Genomic DNA, 18,446 nt, shown 5'->3' on the forward strand with positions numbered 1-18,446 from the left:
GAGGGCCTCTGCTCCTTGCCTCCCTCCCCGCCATCTCCCCCAGCAACTGGTTACAGCCGCATCTCACAATTACAATGCAGGACAGTATCTACAGCAAGATGAGTCTATGTACACATGGACCATTCCCTTGGCATGCTTTAGAGAGAGACACACACACGCTCACACACATGTACACCCACGTGAGAGGGAGAGACTTGAGCAACACGCACACAGTGGAGAAAATCAAAATGGCACTTCCTAGCATTTGCGGCGTGATTGGTGCTCAGGGGGCGGTTGGAGGGGGTGAAGAGAGTTGGGGTGAGTGGGCAAAAAGGGACTATTTGGAATGAGCGTGGGAGATAGAACACTCTGGAGGGAGAGGGGATGATCTCAAAAGTTGGAGAGATAGCGGAGGCAAGAGAGTCTGATAAAAGGCTGAACATAAGACTCCATGGAGAGTCTGAAATGGCTACAGGTCAGCTTGAATGGAAAACACAATAGAAAGTTATGGAAGTATAACACCAAAGGCAAGACCTTATTTTTTTTTTTCCCCACAGATGACGAAGGATGAAGGAAGGAAGGATAAGTGTGCGTGGGGGAGTCAGTCTCCATCTGGTACTTCTTTACTTGTCCTGTTTTTACAACATCTGGATGTCCTTAGCACGGCATTCATTTCCTTAGTAGATATACACACATCCTAGTAGAGCTTTTCCCACCCTGATCATACCAAATTTTTATTGATGGACTTTAAAATTGTTTCCAATGTTGTATTTTCATCTTCATTTTCATATTTCCCCCCTTCATTTATAAACACACAAAGTTGTGAAATAAACAGTCTCCCCCCATCGCGCGCTCTCTCTCTCCCACTCTCTCTCTCTCTCTCTGTATCCTGTGTGACGCATTTTTGTGTGTTTTTTAAATTATTTTTAAATTTTTATTCTATTAACATTTGCTGAGAAGGCAGAGCAGAGATGCTGCCAGCAGCCACAGTGGTACGGCCAGACTGATGGATCCATTTATTCCTCTCACCGACCCAGGTCCTGCAGAACAATAAAAGGAGAGAGAGAGAGAAAAGAGAAGTTACATCCTGACCAATCCAGGTCACAGCTGACTGTTGATGTTGTCGGAGGTGAGGCCTGGCCAGGACTGAGGCCACAACGTCAGTGCTCTTACATGCAGCCAGGGAAGGGCTGAAAACCTTTCCTATATCCTTGTCCTCCTTGAGGTCCAAGTAAGTTAAGAGGTATCATTTGTTGAATTGCCTCTACATACAAAGTGCTTCTGCTGAAGCAGTCCCTAAGCTGGCTGTCACTGCTGTCTGGCGGTGCTACAGGCTCTTGTTCACCCAGCCTCCTTCTGCATGCTCTGCCCCAGGTGATGCATTGACGAGGGTACTTCACCAGCCCGCGTGGGCTGTTCCTGTCAATTTTTCACAGCATCAATAAAACCTGGAGCTGCCCCCTGACTCCCTTGTTCCTTGGGGGAGAAGCACTAATTATTTGTCAGTTGGGAGGGGCATTGTAACCAAGAAACTTTATGGATGGGTGGCCCCTTATTAAGGCAGAAACACTGTATAGTCTTATGAGGAAGCAGGGATCATCTTGCCCAGATTCTTCACTGATCTTTTGAAAATCAAAACCTACAAACAACCCACCCAAACCTGGGGGGTTTAGAGGCAGGTTCAAACCTGGAGCAGAACTGATTTGAACTCACCCAGGATTGAGCCTGGCATGGCAGCTGTATTCCCTGCTGCCACCTGAGTGTAACTGGGGATGTGACTGTGGGTCTGAGAAGGAAAGCGGGACGAGAGGAAGGAGGAGAAGGGGTTTGTGTGTTGGTGGCAAGAATAGGATGGGGGCAGAATTTGTGGGTTCAACTCAGGAGTGTGTCTCCTAGGCGTTGTTTGTCCATCTTCTCCTTTTGTGTTGTTCTGTTTGTATTCCAATAAAGGAAATAAAAACATTTTCACTGCAGAGACTGGCTTTAAAAGCCACATAGCTCGACAATGATATTCAAAAAAGAAACTCGTATGACTGTAATTTGAAGTTTTTAGGATACATATGCAGATCAATGTGTGTGGTGTGTGTGTAAATCTGTGATTTGCAAGTGCAATGGAAGCATCTTCTGGTATGTGAATTTCCCCAAAACTGTTTACAAACATACCAGATTGAAGGTAGGCTAACAGGAAAATGCTGAATTCAAGAATGGCCTCCTAATCTATGTTTTATGCAAATAATAAAAGCAATAGCAATAAAACAAACCCAGCAAATGATTATGCAGCACTCACTACAAGGTATTGTTATAAATTCTTAATAAATAAAAGCACACAGCTGTGCTATGGGGTGGGTATTAGAATAAAACACACTTTCCAGTGAAATAATGGAGGCAGAGAGAGATTAAGTCCATGGTAAAAGTTGATACCACTTGTCAGCAGAGAAGCTGAGGTTTCTAACCTGCATCTGGTTCTGAGGTGTTGCCTGACATCAGGACACTGTGTAGCTCAATGGCCACGTACCCTGGTGAGTCTCTGTCAAACATTTGACAAATGAAACTTGGGCTTCATTAAAATGACAGCCAGTGCAAACAGAAACTAAAGGGGAACATCCATTTTTTTTTTTTTTTGCAAAAATGATTTTGAAAGAATATTTTTGGCTAAAATGCCTTCTTGAAAATATTGAGAATATTATTTAAAAATATGAACATGTCTAAACTTGGAACAGCATAAGTACTATGTAAAATGAGCTTATCACATATAAAGCTATGAAGGCACAATAAAAACAAATTAATCAACCCACTAATTCTCTGATTTTCTGATTAGCTATGGGATCATATTGTCAAAGGGTCCATTTCAGGTTCAAGATTATATATGCTGCATAAGGCACCTGATTAGCATTTGTGGACTAGTGCTGGAGTCCAGGTGTCCTGAGGCTCAGCTCATTGTCCTTCCCTATCCACCTTCTCCATGTCCTTCCCCCTACACCTGCTGGACTTTGAGAACATTCAAACTCTCTTCAAGAAAAATCCCCAGGCTCCTGGCCTGGCAGCAGTGTTTCAACCCTCTGCATACACAGGGTGAGATGAGCTTATTGGCACATTTGTTTGCAGTATTGCATCCGTGAGGCTTTCAAAACAGAAACTAAACAAAACAAAACAAAACCCCAAACCACACACACATTAAGGTCCTACAGAGTAAAGCAAAAGCAATTTCTGTTTTGCCTCAGGGATAGTGTGAAAAGGGTTTTCAGAAAAAGTCCATTTTTGCTTATTTCCATAATCTAATTTGTAGCATTAAGTCAGGCTCGATTGTTTTCCTGACATCTGGGAACTGAATGGTATCTGGGGAAAGCTAACAAGACTAGTCTTATCATTTTATTTAAATGGGAGTAAATATTTAAGAAAGCAAAAATTACAGCGTGGGAGACGGAGGTGGGAGCATTGAAAGTTTGAGGCCAGCCTCGGCAAATTTAGCAAGACTCTCAGCAAGTTATCAATCTGAATAAGCATGCTCACAAGTAACATTCTTACTAATGAATCTATATATACATACATGTACATCTATATATATACACACAGAGAGATATCTACATTATAGTTATATATACACTTATATTATTGGTCTTTTAGTACATATAATACATAATTACTTTTTACCTTCATATGTTATTCTGTATTATAATAGGAAATTCCAATTTGACTATGTTAATAATCTTTCATTTTATCCTTCATAATGTCATTATATATTTGAAATGCACTGTGTGAATTTGTTTAAAGTATCTTCATTTCTATCAATTATTATTCATTAAGTGCCTTCATATAGCTATTTGATGGCTTATGTGGCTTGCTCTTGTCATAATTGATTTTGAGAGTAAACAGACTTGAGAAATACCAGGGTAAGTGCATGATAGTTGGGGAATCATCACAAGTGCGTATGCAATTATGGATATATATGACTACATAGGAGACTACTTCAGTTAATGGCTATTTCAGGGAAGAATAATCAGCAAAATCATTAATTATGTTTTAGTTCATAGTTACAAAATTTCTGCTTATTTGTAGAAATGCAAATGATAAATCTTATTTCCCATGCCAGATGGCCAGGCTCAGCAAGTGCTTTCATATACTGACAGATATAATGAAAGCAAGAGTCTGCAAACATAAATTAGCCTTAAGAATAGATGGGCAAATAGAACCACAATATAAAAACTTGCTACATGTTTTTCATATAACAGACAAATATCATGTCTTGATAGTTAACCACATTGTACATATGTGTTATATGTTTGCATGTACACGAAATGTGTGGTTTCTGATAAATATTCAGTACATGGTAGCATTATTATTATTATTGACACAGATGTTCAGGTTACAAAAATGAATGAAATACCAACCTGAATGAAAGGTATTGTTTTGTGAATGGGGTCAAGGCTTTAATGTTTGACCATCAGGGCCACAATTCAGCTGCAACACTGTAAACCGTGAGTCAACACACTAGGTCAAGATTCTCAACCTGGTAGGGTAAGTGAGACGGTGCCAAGATAAATACTGGATTGTGCTTTGCCACATCAATGCTTAAAAAAGGGCAAAACTTGTAATGCAGGGCAAGATTGATAAAACATCCGGAAATTGGGGTTTATGAGAATTTTTTTTTTGACAAGTCTCTACACTACAAATCTGATGTAGGATACTGAGTCAATTCATTTGTCTTTCAGCAAAATCTCAAAGAAAGGACAGGTGGGTGGGTTTTTCACCACCTGTTTTGTAGTGTGTGTGCTTGCAGGTACTTTGTAATTCAAATTGGACCAGTTTTCTGTTGCTTCTTCTGAGTCCTTAGGGCCCATTTCCTGGATTTAGGACTAGATTTATTCAAAGTGGTCTTCATCATGCCATCAATGATCCTTGGGAATTCTTTTCAGCCATGAAGGAGTCAGAATTAGGCATATTTTATTCCTACACACACACACACACACACACACACTCGTGTGTGTGTGTGTGTGTGTGTTTGTGTGTGTGTATATATATATATATATATATATATATATATATTATTTTTTTTTTTTTAAGAAGCCATATTAGAAGAAAAAATGTTTGAGGAGTTTAAGTTTGAATCCTTTTTAGAACTGTTAAGGGCTGATGAAGTGACTGAAAATAAAAGTCTAAATAACTTATAAAACAATTGTTAAACGAAGGAGAGCAATAATCTACAGAATCTCCCAAGTATGGATCTTCGATATTATCTAGGTGCTGGGGTCCTGGGAAGCCATGTTGATAGGGAGGAATGAGAAGACGGACTTTGGCGCCACCTGCTGACCATTTTCTGCCAGTACCACTTCACCTGGGTGATTGAATTATGGATTAAAGTCTATAATCACCAGGGTGGAGCAAATTAGAGGAAGGAAAATACTGATTTTCCCTTTGAGCCCTGGGTTTTAGGATTAAATCTGGGCCATTCATGCACTTTCTCCACCCTCTATAAAGTAAGATTTTGGTGGACTGAACTAGTCTCATAGTAAATATGGAATCATAACATCTTTCCTATCAAAATGGCATCATATATATGGCACACTTAGTTTAAAAACTTTCAGGTCCTACTTCTGGTGACATTGGCAATATATATATATATATCTCATACCAGGGATTGAACTCAGAGGCATTCAACCACTAAGCCACATCCCCAGCCCTATTTTGTATTTTAGACAGGGTCTCACTGCGTTGCTTAGCCCCTCGCTTTTCCTGAGGCTGACCTTGAACACCCAATCTTCCTGCCTCAGCCTCCCAAGCCGCTGGGATTACAGGCATGTGCCACCACCCCTGGCTGGCAGTTTATCTTGATGATCTTTGAAATTAAGAGAAAAATACTATGCCTATGTCATCATCCACATCAAAGCCCTAAGGTATCACATAACAGCACTACGCAAGTAAGATTCAAATGTGAGTGGTAATTTGGGAATCATAGCACTGGGGAGAGAAGAGCAGAGGAAGACAATAGTTTGTGCCTTTTTGCCTCAGATAATGCTCTTCCCAAGTATATATTCCTGGCTGCCTCTTTCCTGCTGCCTTCTTGAGGACAGGCTAGAACTGGCCATAAACAAGGTGCTGGACCTTTTGTGGGAGTAAGCACCATAGCCCTTATAATCTCTGTGGCTTCTAGAGGCTGAGAAGGCTTGAGGCCCACAAGAATGATTTCTCTATCGTAAGTGATCTTGGTTGTCTCATTCCTTTTTGAGATTCAGAGAGGAGACACCTTCCTAGGAGACAATTACCAATCAAGTGCGTGACCACAGGACTTGAGGAGTGCGGTGCCTGGTCACATACATGCCTCTGTTGCTCTGGTCTAGGGATACAAACTTTTGGGGATTATCCATTGTGCAGGGGACACTGCAGACATGGTAACTGTTTGCATCTTGGATCCATTTATGCAGCTTTGATCTGCTTGCCCTGTCCTTGTAGAGATGAGTATGTGCATGATATGTCACATGGCTGGTGGACATGGGACAGTAGGAGGGCATCACATGGCGTTCCCGGGAGGACCCACTAGCCCAGATGTACTGCAGCATCATGAGGCTTTATAAAGACCTGGGAAAATGATGAGAGAGGAGGAAATATTCACTGCTCACGTGTTTCATTTTAAGAGATATCTGGATATCTACTTGATATCTAGATGTTATATTTAACAACATATTTACTTGAATATCTAACAGACAGGTGACTGTAAAATAGACTTTGGGTCTCTCCTAAGAGCACTTGTCATTAAGCAGCTATTATTAAAAAAAAAAAGTCAGCTCTGCAAGAGCTAACCATAGACAGTAAGGGACAAGGGGAGGGCAGGGTATAGAATAACTAGCTGGATCTCAGGTATTTAAAAGTGAACGAGTATCAAAAGCAATACAGGGGTTATGGATTAGACCAGGGAATTTTTGTAAAGAAGAAAACTTACTACTTGGAAAAAAAAACAGTGCTAAATGTGCTATGGTAATTATTATTGCAAATTACTGAAGTGAAATAAACTCAAGTATATAAGACCACAATATATTCCTGTGAAATCTTAATTTTAACATTTAGAAGGTAATTCGAAATAAAACCATACCTTTTTGCTTGAAGTGCACGGTGGTGCCAATTTCTAAAAAAGAAACATTTTAGCGAAACAAAAACAAATAAAAAATTTTATCAATTGAAATGAACATAATGGTAGTCTGGTACTCTCCACTGAAAGGAGAATGAGAGAAGACAGAAAGAACATTTTAGTGGAAATAGAGATTGGTAGAAATTGAATAAAAGGCAAATAGAGACTGCTATGTTAAAACAAATGTCGTGCAGTTGGACATGATCTGCCAATATGTATTCTTGATGCTACATGTTGGGCAGGTAGACAAATGTGAGGACCCTGGAGTATGGAATGTAAAAGTACCCTTGACTGCAATTTAGTGCAGCCATAGACTGTCTGGTCCCCAGCCTCATCCTACCATTTTGCTCTCGGTTCATGCCACTCAAGTCGATTGGCCTCTTGCTCTTTTAACAGGAAAGTCTATTCCAACATTGAACCCTTTGCACTCATTGTTTCTTCTGCCTGAAATGCTTTTTCGTCAGGTCTCACAGTCACTTCATTTAGATTTCTGCTGAAATTTCACCAACTAGGGAAGGATTTCCCCATCACTTTTTCAAAACTTGTACCCTCTGTTATTTCTTTATTTCTTCAAGGTGCTTGACTCATCTAAGGGCAGTGATCTCTACCTGGCATCACATTCCACATTTCCTTCTCTGTGGGTTTATGGTATGTCTCCTCTGTTAGGATACATGCTCCCCGAGGGCAGCACAGTGTATGTCTTGTTAGCCACTGAATCCATAATGCTTAGACTAGACCCTGGAGTGCAGTAGGTTTCAATAAATATTTGTTGCATGTGTCAATAAATGTCAAGGTTAAATCAGATCATATGGATAAAATATTTGGATTCCCTTTTAAGTATCTTTATCAAATAACCCAAAATAATCTTGCATCGTTAGAAGTAAATATGTAACATTTCCTTATCCCTTTGAATCTGAGGATCGACTTAATGATTCTTTAGCTATAGCAGCCAAAACTGGCTGTAGGGCCCAGATATTGTTTTCTGTGAACCTCAGGAGACAGCCCTGTACAACCGAGTAACATGATTTCACTAAAGATGGAAAGTGATGGGCTCTTCAGCCAGAGAAAGATGTTTGAATTGGACATCTGGTCACCCTACAGTGCTGCTTGAAATTTGTTCAAGCTTTCTTATGGCTTCAAGGGTAAAGATCAAAATCCTTATCATGGCTCCTATGGCTCTCCTTAGCACCCCTGTCTTCCAGTCTCATCTAAATCTATCATTTTGCCAACTCTCTCCTGTGTTCTCTCTGGCACAATATTTTCTCTGCCATCGGGCTTATGGCCCAGTGATATCTCCACTAGTAATCTCATGCCTCCTTCAGAACTGGGTTCTCACTTCCACAGGGAAGTCTTCCCTGACCTCCCTGATAAAGCTTTATTATAAGTTCTGCTTCCTGTCATAGTACACACTTCACTCAACTTCAAATGTGCTTGTCTAATGCTTTGATTAATGTCTGTCTTCCCCACTGGACATTGAGTCCCCAGAGGCAGGGGCTGTGTCTGCTATTGTGGGCTGTTGTAATCAAGCCAGTGCATGATGGACACTCTGAATGCACAGTGGTCCAAAAACAGAAGATCTAGAATCTCTGAAGCATGAGAAGAACAAATGTATGCCAAACATCCTCCTAACCTAAAAAAAATGGGAATCTGAGGAGCTAAATTACTTATACTGGTTTAGCACTGAGAGACCAGGTCTGTAAAGACTCCAAGGTTCAGTGCAACCTATGAATCCCCTTCCTCATACATTTTTCATCTGTCCATCCAAAGTAGGTCACAGAAGTATAATACTTTCTGGCATTCTTATGATAACTATAAAGAACAGCAAGATTGTCCTAGTGTCTCAAGTCTGAAAGTGTTTGGCTACAGTGTGCCATTAGCAAAGCTGGTGCCAGCCAGACTCACAGTTCCTAAGAGCTGGTGGTGTCTGCAGGTAAGGACAGTTTCCCTAAACTGGCCAGATGTGAAAGAGGATGTTTTTCTGTATTGTGATTACTGGTGGAGCTTTGAAGATGTTCAAATATGTTAGCACCTGCTTTTCTGTCCTTGAACTATGCTACATGAAGATATTCCAGTTGACAGAGGCAACACAAGGCAAGTTCATACAGGACTGAGTAAGAATTGTCCTTCCCTGGCAGAAGCCAGCAATGGTTGCCATAAGTACCTTGGAATGGGAAGCCAGGATCTCTCAATATATAGAATACTGATGTCTGATATTGACAGCCTTCTCTGTAGGTCTCATCATCCAACCACAAACGTTTCAACTGTATTTCAAACATACTCCCACTAATTTTTCTTTCTTCATACCTTTTTGACACCTTTACTTTGAAATTAACATATTTCCTTCAAAATTGTTGGAAAGGCACAGCTGAGAATGTGCTCATGTTAGTATGAGGAAATTGAGGCCCAGATCACACAGATAGCAAAAGGCAGAACTGGGACTGAAATTCACTATTCCCAGTTCTCTAACTAGAACCTAGTACACTTTTCTCTCATACCCTCTGGTATTTTTTTTTTTCTATAAAAGCGAGGCCTCAGCTGGGAGTGGTGTTACAAGCCTGTAATCCCAGCATCTCCGGAGGCTGAGGCAGGAGGATCCTGAATTCAAAGCCAGCCTCAGCAAAAAGCCAGGCGCTAAGCAACTCAGTGAGACTCTGTCTCTAAATAAAATACAAAATATAGCTCAGTGATTGCATGTCCCTGAGTTCATTCCCCGGTACCAAAAAAAAAAAAAAAAAAAAAAAAGCAAGCCCTCTATAACTCTAGTAGTATTGCTGGGACATTTGAATGATGCAATACTGGACAAAAAGGGTCTGCTCTTGTGCAAAGTGCAGCTCTTCTTTCTTGGACCAAAACTCTTGTCTTAGTATTCTTGAGAATTTATAGGGACCATTCAGGCAACAGGTTGATAATCTTTACCCAAAGGGGCCTAAATCATCAATGGAACCTTTTCCAGATAAAGAACAACAAGTTCCCCAAGCTCTCGATTACCCCCGCAGGCTTCAGTGGAAACAATATTGCTTTAGTCAGCATTTAAGAGCTAGCCAGAACAATTCAGAGGAGGGAAAGTTTATTTAGGCTCACAATTTCAGAGGTTCAGTCCATGGTGGGTCAAATCCATAGCTCTTAGGCCCAGGTGAGGCAGAACTTTATGGTGGAAGAGTCTGACAGAGGAAAGCAGCTCAGGCCATGGTAATTAGAAAGCAGAGAGAACTCTGCTCACCAGGGACAAACTAAAAACCCCAAAGTCACACCCCTAGGGACTTACTTCCTCCAGCCATACCCTACCTGCCTACTCTTAACCAACCAGTTCATCCATATCAGTGAATTGATCCACTGATAAGTCAGAATTCCCATGATCTAATAATTTTGCATCTGAAAATTCTTGCTCTGTCTCACACATGAGCTTTTGGGAGACACCTCATATCTAAACATAACAAATGTCAAGGGATTATGCAGGAACTGAGTCAGGCAGGGAGGCCAATGATTCTGCTTAAGCTAGAAAGCATCTCTTACCCTCTTGTTTCCTCAGTTTCATCTTCTGTAAAATGAGTTTAGTAAATCTGACCCTTAGAAATCTGTGCCATGGATTAGATAAATTAATCTATATGCTCTTCTTGGAATGGTGCCAGACACCTCGTAAGTGCTTACATAGAGATATTATTGCCAGTTTTATGGTAAAATATCTTCTACAGAGGATTATTAGTGCAATTTCTGTGGCAAGAGAAAAAGATATCCCAATAAATTAAGCCATGATAGTGCAATTCTAAAACATCAAGAGCGTGCACATAAAAATAAATCTGTTGTGGCACTAGGATACACAAAACACTAGGGACACACACACACAAAAGTGACAAAAAGCAGATAGCTCAGGCAGAACTTTGTTCATAATAGAAGTGGCAATGTGCCCCGATGACCCAGTCACTGGAATGGGTTGTAACCTCTAGATGATATGTTAGAGGCAGATATTTTACAATTGATTACAAAGACCTACATAAAATAAAGATTTAAAAACATTCTCAAGTACTTCACTCTATAAAGAAATTATTATCAGAAAAAAATTCAGGGAGAATTCAATTTCTCCTTAAAATATTTTAGAAATACAAATAAGTTATAAGTTAAATTTTTGACACTTCTTTTTTTTCCTGAAATAAATTTTGAAATACTGAAGACATAAAAATTTGAAATTCTATTTGTATTTAGGAAAAGAAAATAGGATGGTTATTTCATACTATTATTCCTCACTCTTCATCTTTTGCAGGAGCAGAACAGTCTGAGACCTCAAATCTTGTGCACCTCGAGTCTCTTTTTTTGAAAGCTTGGTTATGTGCTGCCATCTTGTGGCAATACTAAGACATGTTCCTATGTGCTCTCTGAAGATATCATCTCTGTCCACAAGGTGGCAGTAAGGAGAGATTTTTTTTTTTTTTTTTTTTTTAAGTGTCAGACCTAAAATGTTCTTCAAGGAGAGGTATTTCCTGTTATTGTAAACAAACAACAACAACAACAACAACAACAAATATTTTGGTCCTTAACAACTGAAAATTCTTCAAATGAAAAGGCAATTTTATGTACTTGAAGAAAACTGCATTGCCAGGGATGTGATTTGGAAGGAATTCCCTGGACACATTCATTAGAACATACCTGGAACCTATGATTTTTATGCCTTTCATGAAAACCTTTCCCTACATATTGATCTAGCTTTAGTAAATACACTTAACAAGCCAGCATGGTACTGCAGTTTTGAAGTACAATATAAACAGAAAATTCTGCTGCAGCATCAATGGACAAAAACATTAGGGATTCTTATCAGCTTAGATCTTAGCTCCTGATGAGGTGGTATGAAGAGGAGAAATTAATACTAGAAAGAGAAAATACCTTGCTGGATTTGTTTACATTAATATTTGACTTTTAACAGTCATATCAAACAAACCTGCATCACCAAAAACAGTTGAGGGGGTATAGCTTGGTGGTAGAGTGCTTGCCAAGCATGGGTGAAGTTCTGGGTTCAATTCCCAGAACTGAAAAAAACAAAAACAAAATAAAAACCAGTTGATTCAACCCCCTCACTAGCACAGACAATATGTCTCTCCTGTTACTGTGTCCTCAGCTTATTTCTCTAGTTGAGGGTGTATCTGATAGATTTGCTGAACAAATATATGAGTATATGAACGAACAATGGAATCTGTTACTACTTCAGGAGCTGCCCTAGGTAAGGTTCTAGGAAGGGTAGATAGTCCTCCTCCTCCTCCTCCTCCTCCTCCTTCTTCTCTTTCTTCTTTCTTCTTCTTCTTCTTTTTTTTTTGGGGGGGGGGCGGAATCTTAGTGCCTTAACCCAAAAGCAAGACTACTGTTGGAAATTCAGTCATTTGAAGAATCACATGGAGCCAGAAGTTCCTATCATCATGTTTCCCTTACTTCCTGTCTTACACTTTCATTCTATTTCTTTCTCCTTCTCTCTCTCTCTCTCTCTCTCTCTCTCTCTCTCTCTCTGTTTCTCGTTCAAAATTTATGCCAGTGTTGCAAAGGTGAGAGATGCTTCATTGGAAGCTCCAGAGTTTATACTTTGGGAATTTTCTCATTGTCTTGTGAAACTTTCATCTCTTTGGACATGGGAAATTTTGGAATTTTTTTTTCTTCTCCTTTCTGGGAGAGGAGGCAAGGATTGGTTTTCAGTGTTTTGACTCTAGATAATGATTCTGATCCTACTTACAAGCACTCATTCTCATCCATGGGTAGGATATTAGAGTTTTGGGTCTTACCTTGTTTGCACAGTTGTTCTAATTCCAGGATGTGTACTTGAACATAAATGTCTCTCTCTCTCTCTCTCTCTCTCTCTCTCTCTCTCTCTCTCTCTCTCTTACTGGCCATAGCCATTTAAATAAGGAAATGTTCTCTCTTTGTGTAATAGACACACTCTGTCTATAAGGTCAGTCCTCTGACAGGTTTGAATGACATATTAGTTAGAGGACTTAAAATATTTAATGGTGCTTTTTTTTTTCCTCTGAGCCAGAGAAAGTCAGAGTGTGTGCTTGTGGAACAGGTGTGTGAATGGGGGTACGCTGAATCCAATAAAGATCCCATCCTCTAGTTACCTGAAAATTGTGTATGTGTGTGTGTGTGTGTGTGTGTGTGTGTGAGAGAGAGAGAGAGAGAGAGAGAGAGAGAGAGAGAGAGAGAGAGAGAGAGGAGACTGAGTTAAACTCATTAAGACATTTAATAAAAGAAACAAAGGAGGTGATTTGATCTGCTGCTGTTTCCTGCCTCACTGTTACTGAGGACCTGAAACATAATCAGTATGAAGTTCTCCCATGGAAATTTATGATTTTTAGTCCTCTGACTTGATTTTGTGGGGGGAAAGGTTTTGAAAAATAAGACCTTTATTATTATGTATTATTAGAGTGGCTTAAAAGGGGGACAATTTTATTAATTCAATTTTCAAAATCATACTTTGAAAGTTATTAATTTTTTTCCCAAGGGTTTCTCGACTCGACTCAGAGGCTTTATGGATTAGCAGCTTCTACTTACAAGTATGATTACTTTTTTATTTTTCCATAGAAAAAGATATGGCCTGTGATTCCTATTTGTAGCATTAAAGCTTTTGATTTTCTCCTATGCATGATACATTTTGAATAAATCCTAATGCCTAACATTTCTAGAATAATGTTCTCTGAGAACCACAGTCATCATGGTGGGTGTAAACGTCAAAACAGAGAAACGAATCTACATCTCGACATAAAGTTATACGGGTTTGCTTATTACATAGGTGGACAGTTGTCCTTGTGATTAAGAGATTGTAGCACACTGGCTGAGAAAAACAAGAACTCCTAGCACTCTCTCCATATTTGAGGAGAGAAATTGGCTTCCCTTAACTAAACTTAGGCCAAAAAGGAATCCCACACTTGACTTTCAAATCTTCAAAGGGATTTTCCTCATATAGTTGACTGACCAGAAATAGACTTCAGCTGGTTGATGCTGTTTTAGAGCAAATGATGACACAGATATAAGTAGAAGTATCAGAACCTTGAAACCATGGACACATGTGCTCATTGTTGAATGAATAAATGAATGACCTTGAGCAAAAAATTAATGATAGTATAATTTCTTGTTATAAAATGTGAATAAAATATTTGAGCCTCACTTCCTCTCACCTATTGGATGACCCAAGCTGTATAAACCAAGGTTCTATAATGGGTAGAATGAGGAAAAAAAAAATGATTTTAGATTTTAAAACCCATTGTATTAAAAAGAAAAAAAAATCTACAAAAGGGAAACTATTATTATTTAAATTTTAAGAAAGAATATCAGCACTCCTACACCTGAAAGGGGGATCCTTCTTGGGAATCCTAGAGGTGAAACAGAAAGGCTTTTGTGAAGTGAGTCAGGCATAAGTTAGGATCTGAAAGAGCTGGAAGGGGCCTGTCACTTTGGAGAGAGCGCTGGGCCCAGGAGGGCTGCTCCTGGGCCTGCCTCTGCTACATCCTTGAGCGAGTCACAGAAACAGGCCCAGCCTTAGAGAGGGCGAAAAGCAGGGAACACTCTACAGTACACCCACGTTCAGACCTTCAGACAAAACATTCATGCTAATGATGTTATCTCTGCGGAAAGGGATTGCATATGATCTTTATTTTCTTCTTTATAGTTTCATACATTTTCAGATCTCCCGTAATGAGAATGTATTACATTGATTATCAGAATAGAAAACAAAACAAAATAAAATTTAAGACCCTCTGCATCTCAGGAAAATAAAATAACCTCTTTCTGATTGGACAACATTCCAAGGAAACGGAAGTTTCTTCCTCATGTTTTAGCTGGCCAGTATCATACAGTAAAATTAAAAGAAGCTAAAAGATGGGGTGAGGTCTAATTTCTATGAGGAACAGGGTCTTAAGAGCATGAAATATCAATGCAATAAAAATGTGTTATATAGGTTTATGAGGTCCTTCCGACCATAAGCTTGGCATACTTGTTAATTCTCTACAAAATGACATATAAGAGGAAAGGAGGGGTAAGACAAGATAATTCAAATGGAAGAAGTGATTTACAGTAGAAGGGGTAGAGAGAGAAAAGGGGAGGGGAGGGGAGGGGAGGGGGGATAGTAGAGAATAATACAGACAGCAGAATACATCAGACACTAGAAAGGCAATATGTCAATCAATGGAAGGGTAACTGATGTGATACAGCAATCTGTATACGGGATAAAATTGGGAGTTCATAACTCATTTGAATCAAACTGTGAAATATGATGTATGAGGAACTATGTAATGTTTTGAACGACCAACAATAAAAAAAAATAAATAAATAAAAATTGTCCTATAGAGTACCAGAATTACATGGCTTGACTTTACCGGCCGTGGGCTCTGCACGGTGGTGTTACGGACTGTTAGAGAAGATGCAGCCTCACTAAGCACCCTCAGGTGGACCCAGGACTTCATCAACTCTCTTACACCAAGCCAGCTGAGTGTTTCCTATTCAGCCTGAGAGGTTTAATTTTTAATAACTAATGCATTAAAAGTGTTTAAGAATGCCCAAAGGGTTAAAGTTTAACAAAGGAATTCCTCTGGCTACACTATCTGAAAATATGTATAAGATTAGGGGAAAATAAAAACAACTCTAGAAGTTAAATTCATCTGAAGCAGTTATCAGTATAGCATCCAGGACCAGGTGTGCATTTTCTGTCTTAAAGAAGAAGTAAATGTTGAGCCCCTTGCCTAGAATGTACCCATTGCACCAGCAGGTACATTCCTGGTCCTCTGCCCTTGCTGCAATTAAATAAGACATCAGCTAACTCACTTAATAAAGAACTACCTTCCAGACCCAGACTTTGTTGTTGTTTTTTAGCTCTTAAAACAGAAAGCAGATTATATTTTCTGTTTTAAAATATACACTTTACCTATATTCTAAAATATAGATAAAGTGTATTTTTAAAGCCTTTTCTATCTATTTGACTTGCTAAAAAGGATTAAAAGCACAGGTTTAGGTAAGTCTCTAGAGATTTTTGTCTTTTTCGGTTTCACTCCTCACTTCCTGTTCCTGAGCTCTAAATTGTGAATTTCTCAGATCCATTTTAAAATACATCGTGGATTCAAAATCCTAAGGGACTCAGGACCGTCTTTAATCCATGTAATGTGTGTTTTCATTTTGTATGTTTCAAAAAATCAAAAACATTCAAATACCATGAAACTAGGTAACTGGCCTGCGGAATTTGAATGCAGAGATAATAAGTGAATTTGTGAGATTTCCTAGGGTTTTAAAGCTCCTGGAAATAGGAAGATAAGGGATTAAAGAATGTTGGTATGCTCCCAGTGACCCTCGCATGTCCTCTGTGGCATCAACTACCACCGTGCGGCACTTGGTAAAGGCATCTGCCTGGGGCCCTTTACAGTCACTTTGTTCCTTAGAGTTCTGGGACGCCTCAATGACAAGACTGGTTTATCTATAGCTGCTACCGCGTCACTGACTCCAAATCTAGCACTGCAGCCTGGTTCCGGTGCAAGGCTCTGAGAGTGCTGATGGCTCTTTGCAGCTGACCATTCCTGCCACAAAAATAAAACCTACCTGAAACTTATCTATTGAAAGACTGTAAATTTTCTCTAGATATTTGCTAGATAACACACTCTCAGTACAATCCAGCAAGCTAACCCTGCATAGTGCCACCTACCACACAGCACTCGGTATGGACAAGTGTCTATACATTAAGCCAACACATGCTCTTCCTCCTCCTGAGGTGTAACAGAGGTGGTATGCCTGACCCTTCACTCCTGCCTGCCTGCCCTCCTTTACCTCCCTCCCTCTTCCTTCCTTCCTTCCTTTTATTTTTATTTTTTTTTCTTTCACAGGCAAAATGTAAAAGAACAGAGTAAGAAACTTAGGGCAAAGTCATTTTTTCTAGACTTCAGATATTAATTAGACTTTATATCGAATCCCTATAAGTTAGGCTCTTTCTGAATTCTACACTTTTGTATATACTAGAATATTCTGCTCCTCTTTCCCTTCTCCCTTTCCTGCCATGTAAACTTCACTTTCTCTTCGAAGCTTTCACTGAATCCTGCTGTTTCCCTCAAATATCTTGCAGGTACCCTAACAAGGATGTAGCAAAGCTTGTTGTGGTGGTTTGTCCATCTCAGCGGTGAACTCTGTTAGTACAGAGTAGTCCTGTGAGTACAGTTGTCCCTGAGACCCCGATCAGAGCAAATTCTAGGATAACATTTGTTAGACTGAATGAATGGTGTCCTCACAATATTGTGCTTTGCCAAATAAATGTAACCTGTGCCCCAAATTAGTTTTAACTTTATTCAGAATGAAAGCTCTTTCTGGTGTTCCTAATGTTAGAAATCATAAGGAAAAGAAAATGTGAACTCTAAAAGAAACTCTACAAAGCACAGGCAAAAGCCAGTGGAGAGTACACCTAAGAAGTCACATTATTAATGAAGTTAGTGTTGGGAGGGTTGAATCCCCAAGGGACACCAACCTCCAATGAATGACCCACTCTGTCTTTTGCGACATTGCTACTCTTAACAGCTGTCAATAATGAACTTACCTGTGGTCTGGAACTCCAGGTTTTACATATATGTATACAAATTCCCAAGGTACACTAGCTTGCAATTCAACAGAGAGGTGCAAGGTACTGCTTGGTTTTTGTTCTCCAAACAATTGCTGCTTCTAATTCATACAAAAATCCACACATCTAGTTGAGAAAGTATGGTAAAATGGCCAAGTGACTTTTCAACATAGAACATGGCTGGGGATGCTTGGAGCTCTGTGATCTAAAGAGTACGAAGAGTTGAAGCTCAGCCATCTTCTCTGCCTCTACTCCCTGCAACCACAGGTTGTCACTCTTGCCCCAAACAAGGTGTTCTTGAGCAGTTAAAAATGTCCTCCTAGAAATGCAAGGCCTACAAGGTGGGAGATCTAGTCAGAATCTTTGTATGGGGCAGATGAAAAATAGGATGCACAGATGATACTGAGGATACGTTAGTGGTAATGTCTAGGTGCTAAATGTGCGTATGTGTTACGGGAGATGTGGGAAGCATTTTCTTTTACCATTAGCACAGTGATAAACAAAATAGTGTAGTAAACTATGGCGGTGTGTGGGTCCCCAGCGTCCAATTAGGAAGCATGATAAATGACTTGTAAGGTCTCTCCCCCCACTGATTTGTGGTGGATGTAAGCTGACAATTCTCAGTGGAGTCCTGGTGAGTAGTCTGCCTACTCCCCTCGTGCATCTGGTGCATACAGACACCTTAAATTGGAATTCCAATCTCATTATGTCATGCTGTGTTCTGACTTGGCAGGTGTGTTTCCTCACAGCAGTGTACAAGGGGAGATGTAAGGTGGCTCCATTTACGCT

The 18,446-nt window shown here is 39.7% G+C and overlaps 1 protein-coding gene across 2 annotated transcripts in view; it reads right to left on the bottom strand.

Moving 5' to 3' along the window:
• Positions 1-921: 921 nt before the first annotated feature.
• Positions 922-18,446, bottom strand: part of Lsamp (limbic system associated membrane protein) — a 593,641-nt gene continuing 576,116 nt past the window's right edge. The window contains exons 8-9 of one of the 2 annotated variants that reach the window (XM_026395906.2): positions 7,064-7,096; positions 922-1,019 (exon numbers count right to left, since the gene is read on the bottom strand). In XM_026395906.2, the coding sequence (XP_026251691.1) occupies positions 922-1,019; positions 7,064-7,096 (131 nt within the window). The remainder of the gene's footprint in view (positions 1,020-7,063; positions 7,097-18,446) is intronic. The other variant, XM_026395911.2, reaches the window with a different exon arrangement.

Source organism: Urocitellus parryii, chromosome 2 (genome assembly GCF_045843805.1).
Source record: "Urocitellus parryii isolate mUroPar1 chromosome 2, mUroPar1.hap1, whole genome shotgun sequence".
NCBI classification, from domain to species: Eukaryota; Metazoa; Chordata; class Mammalia; order Rodentia; family Sciuridae; genus Urocitellus; species Urocitellus parryii.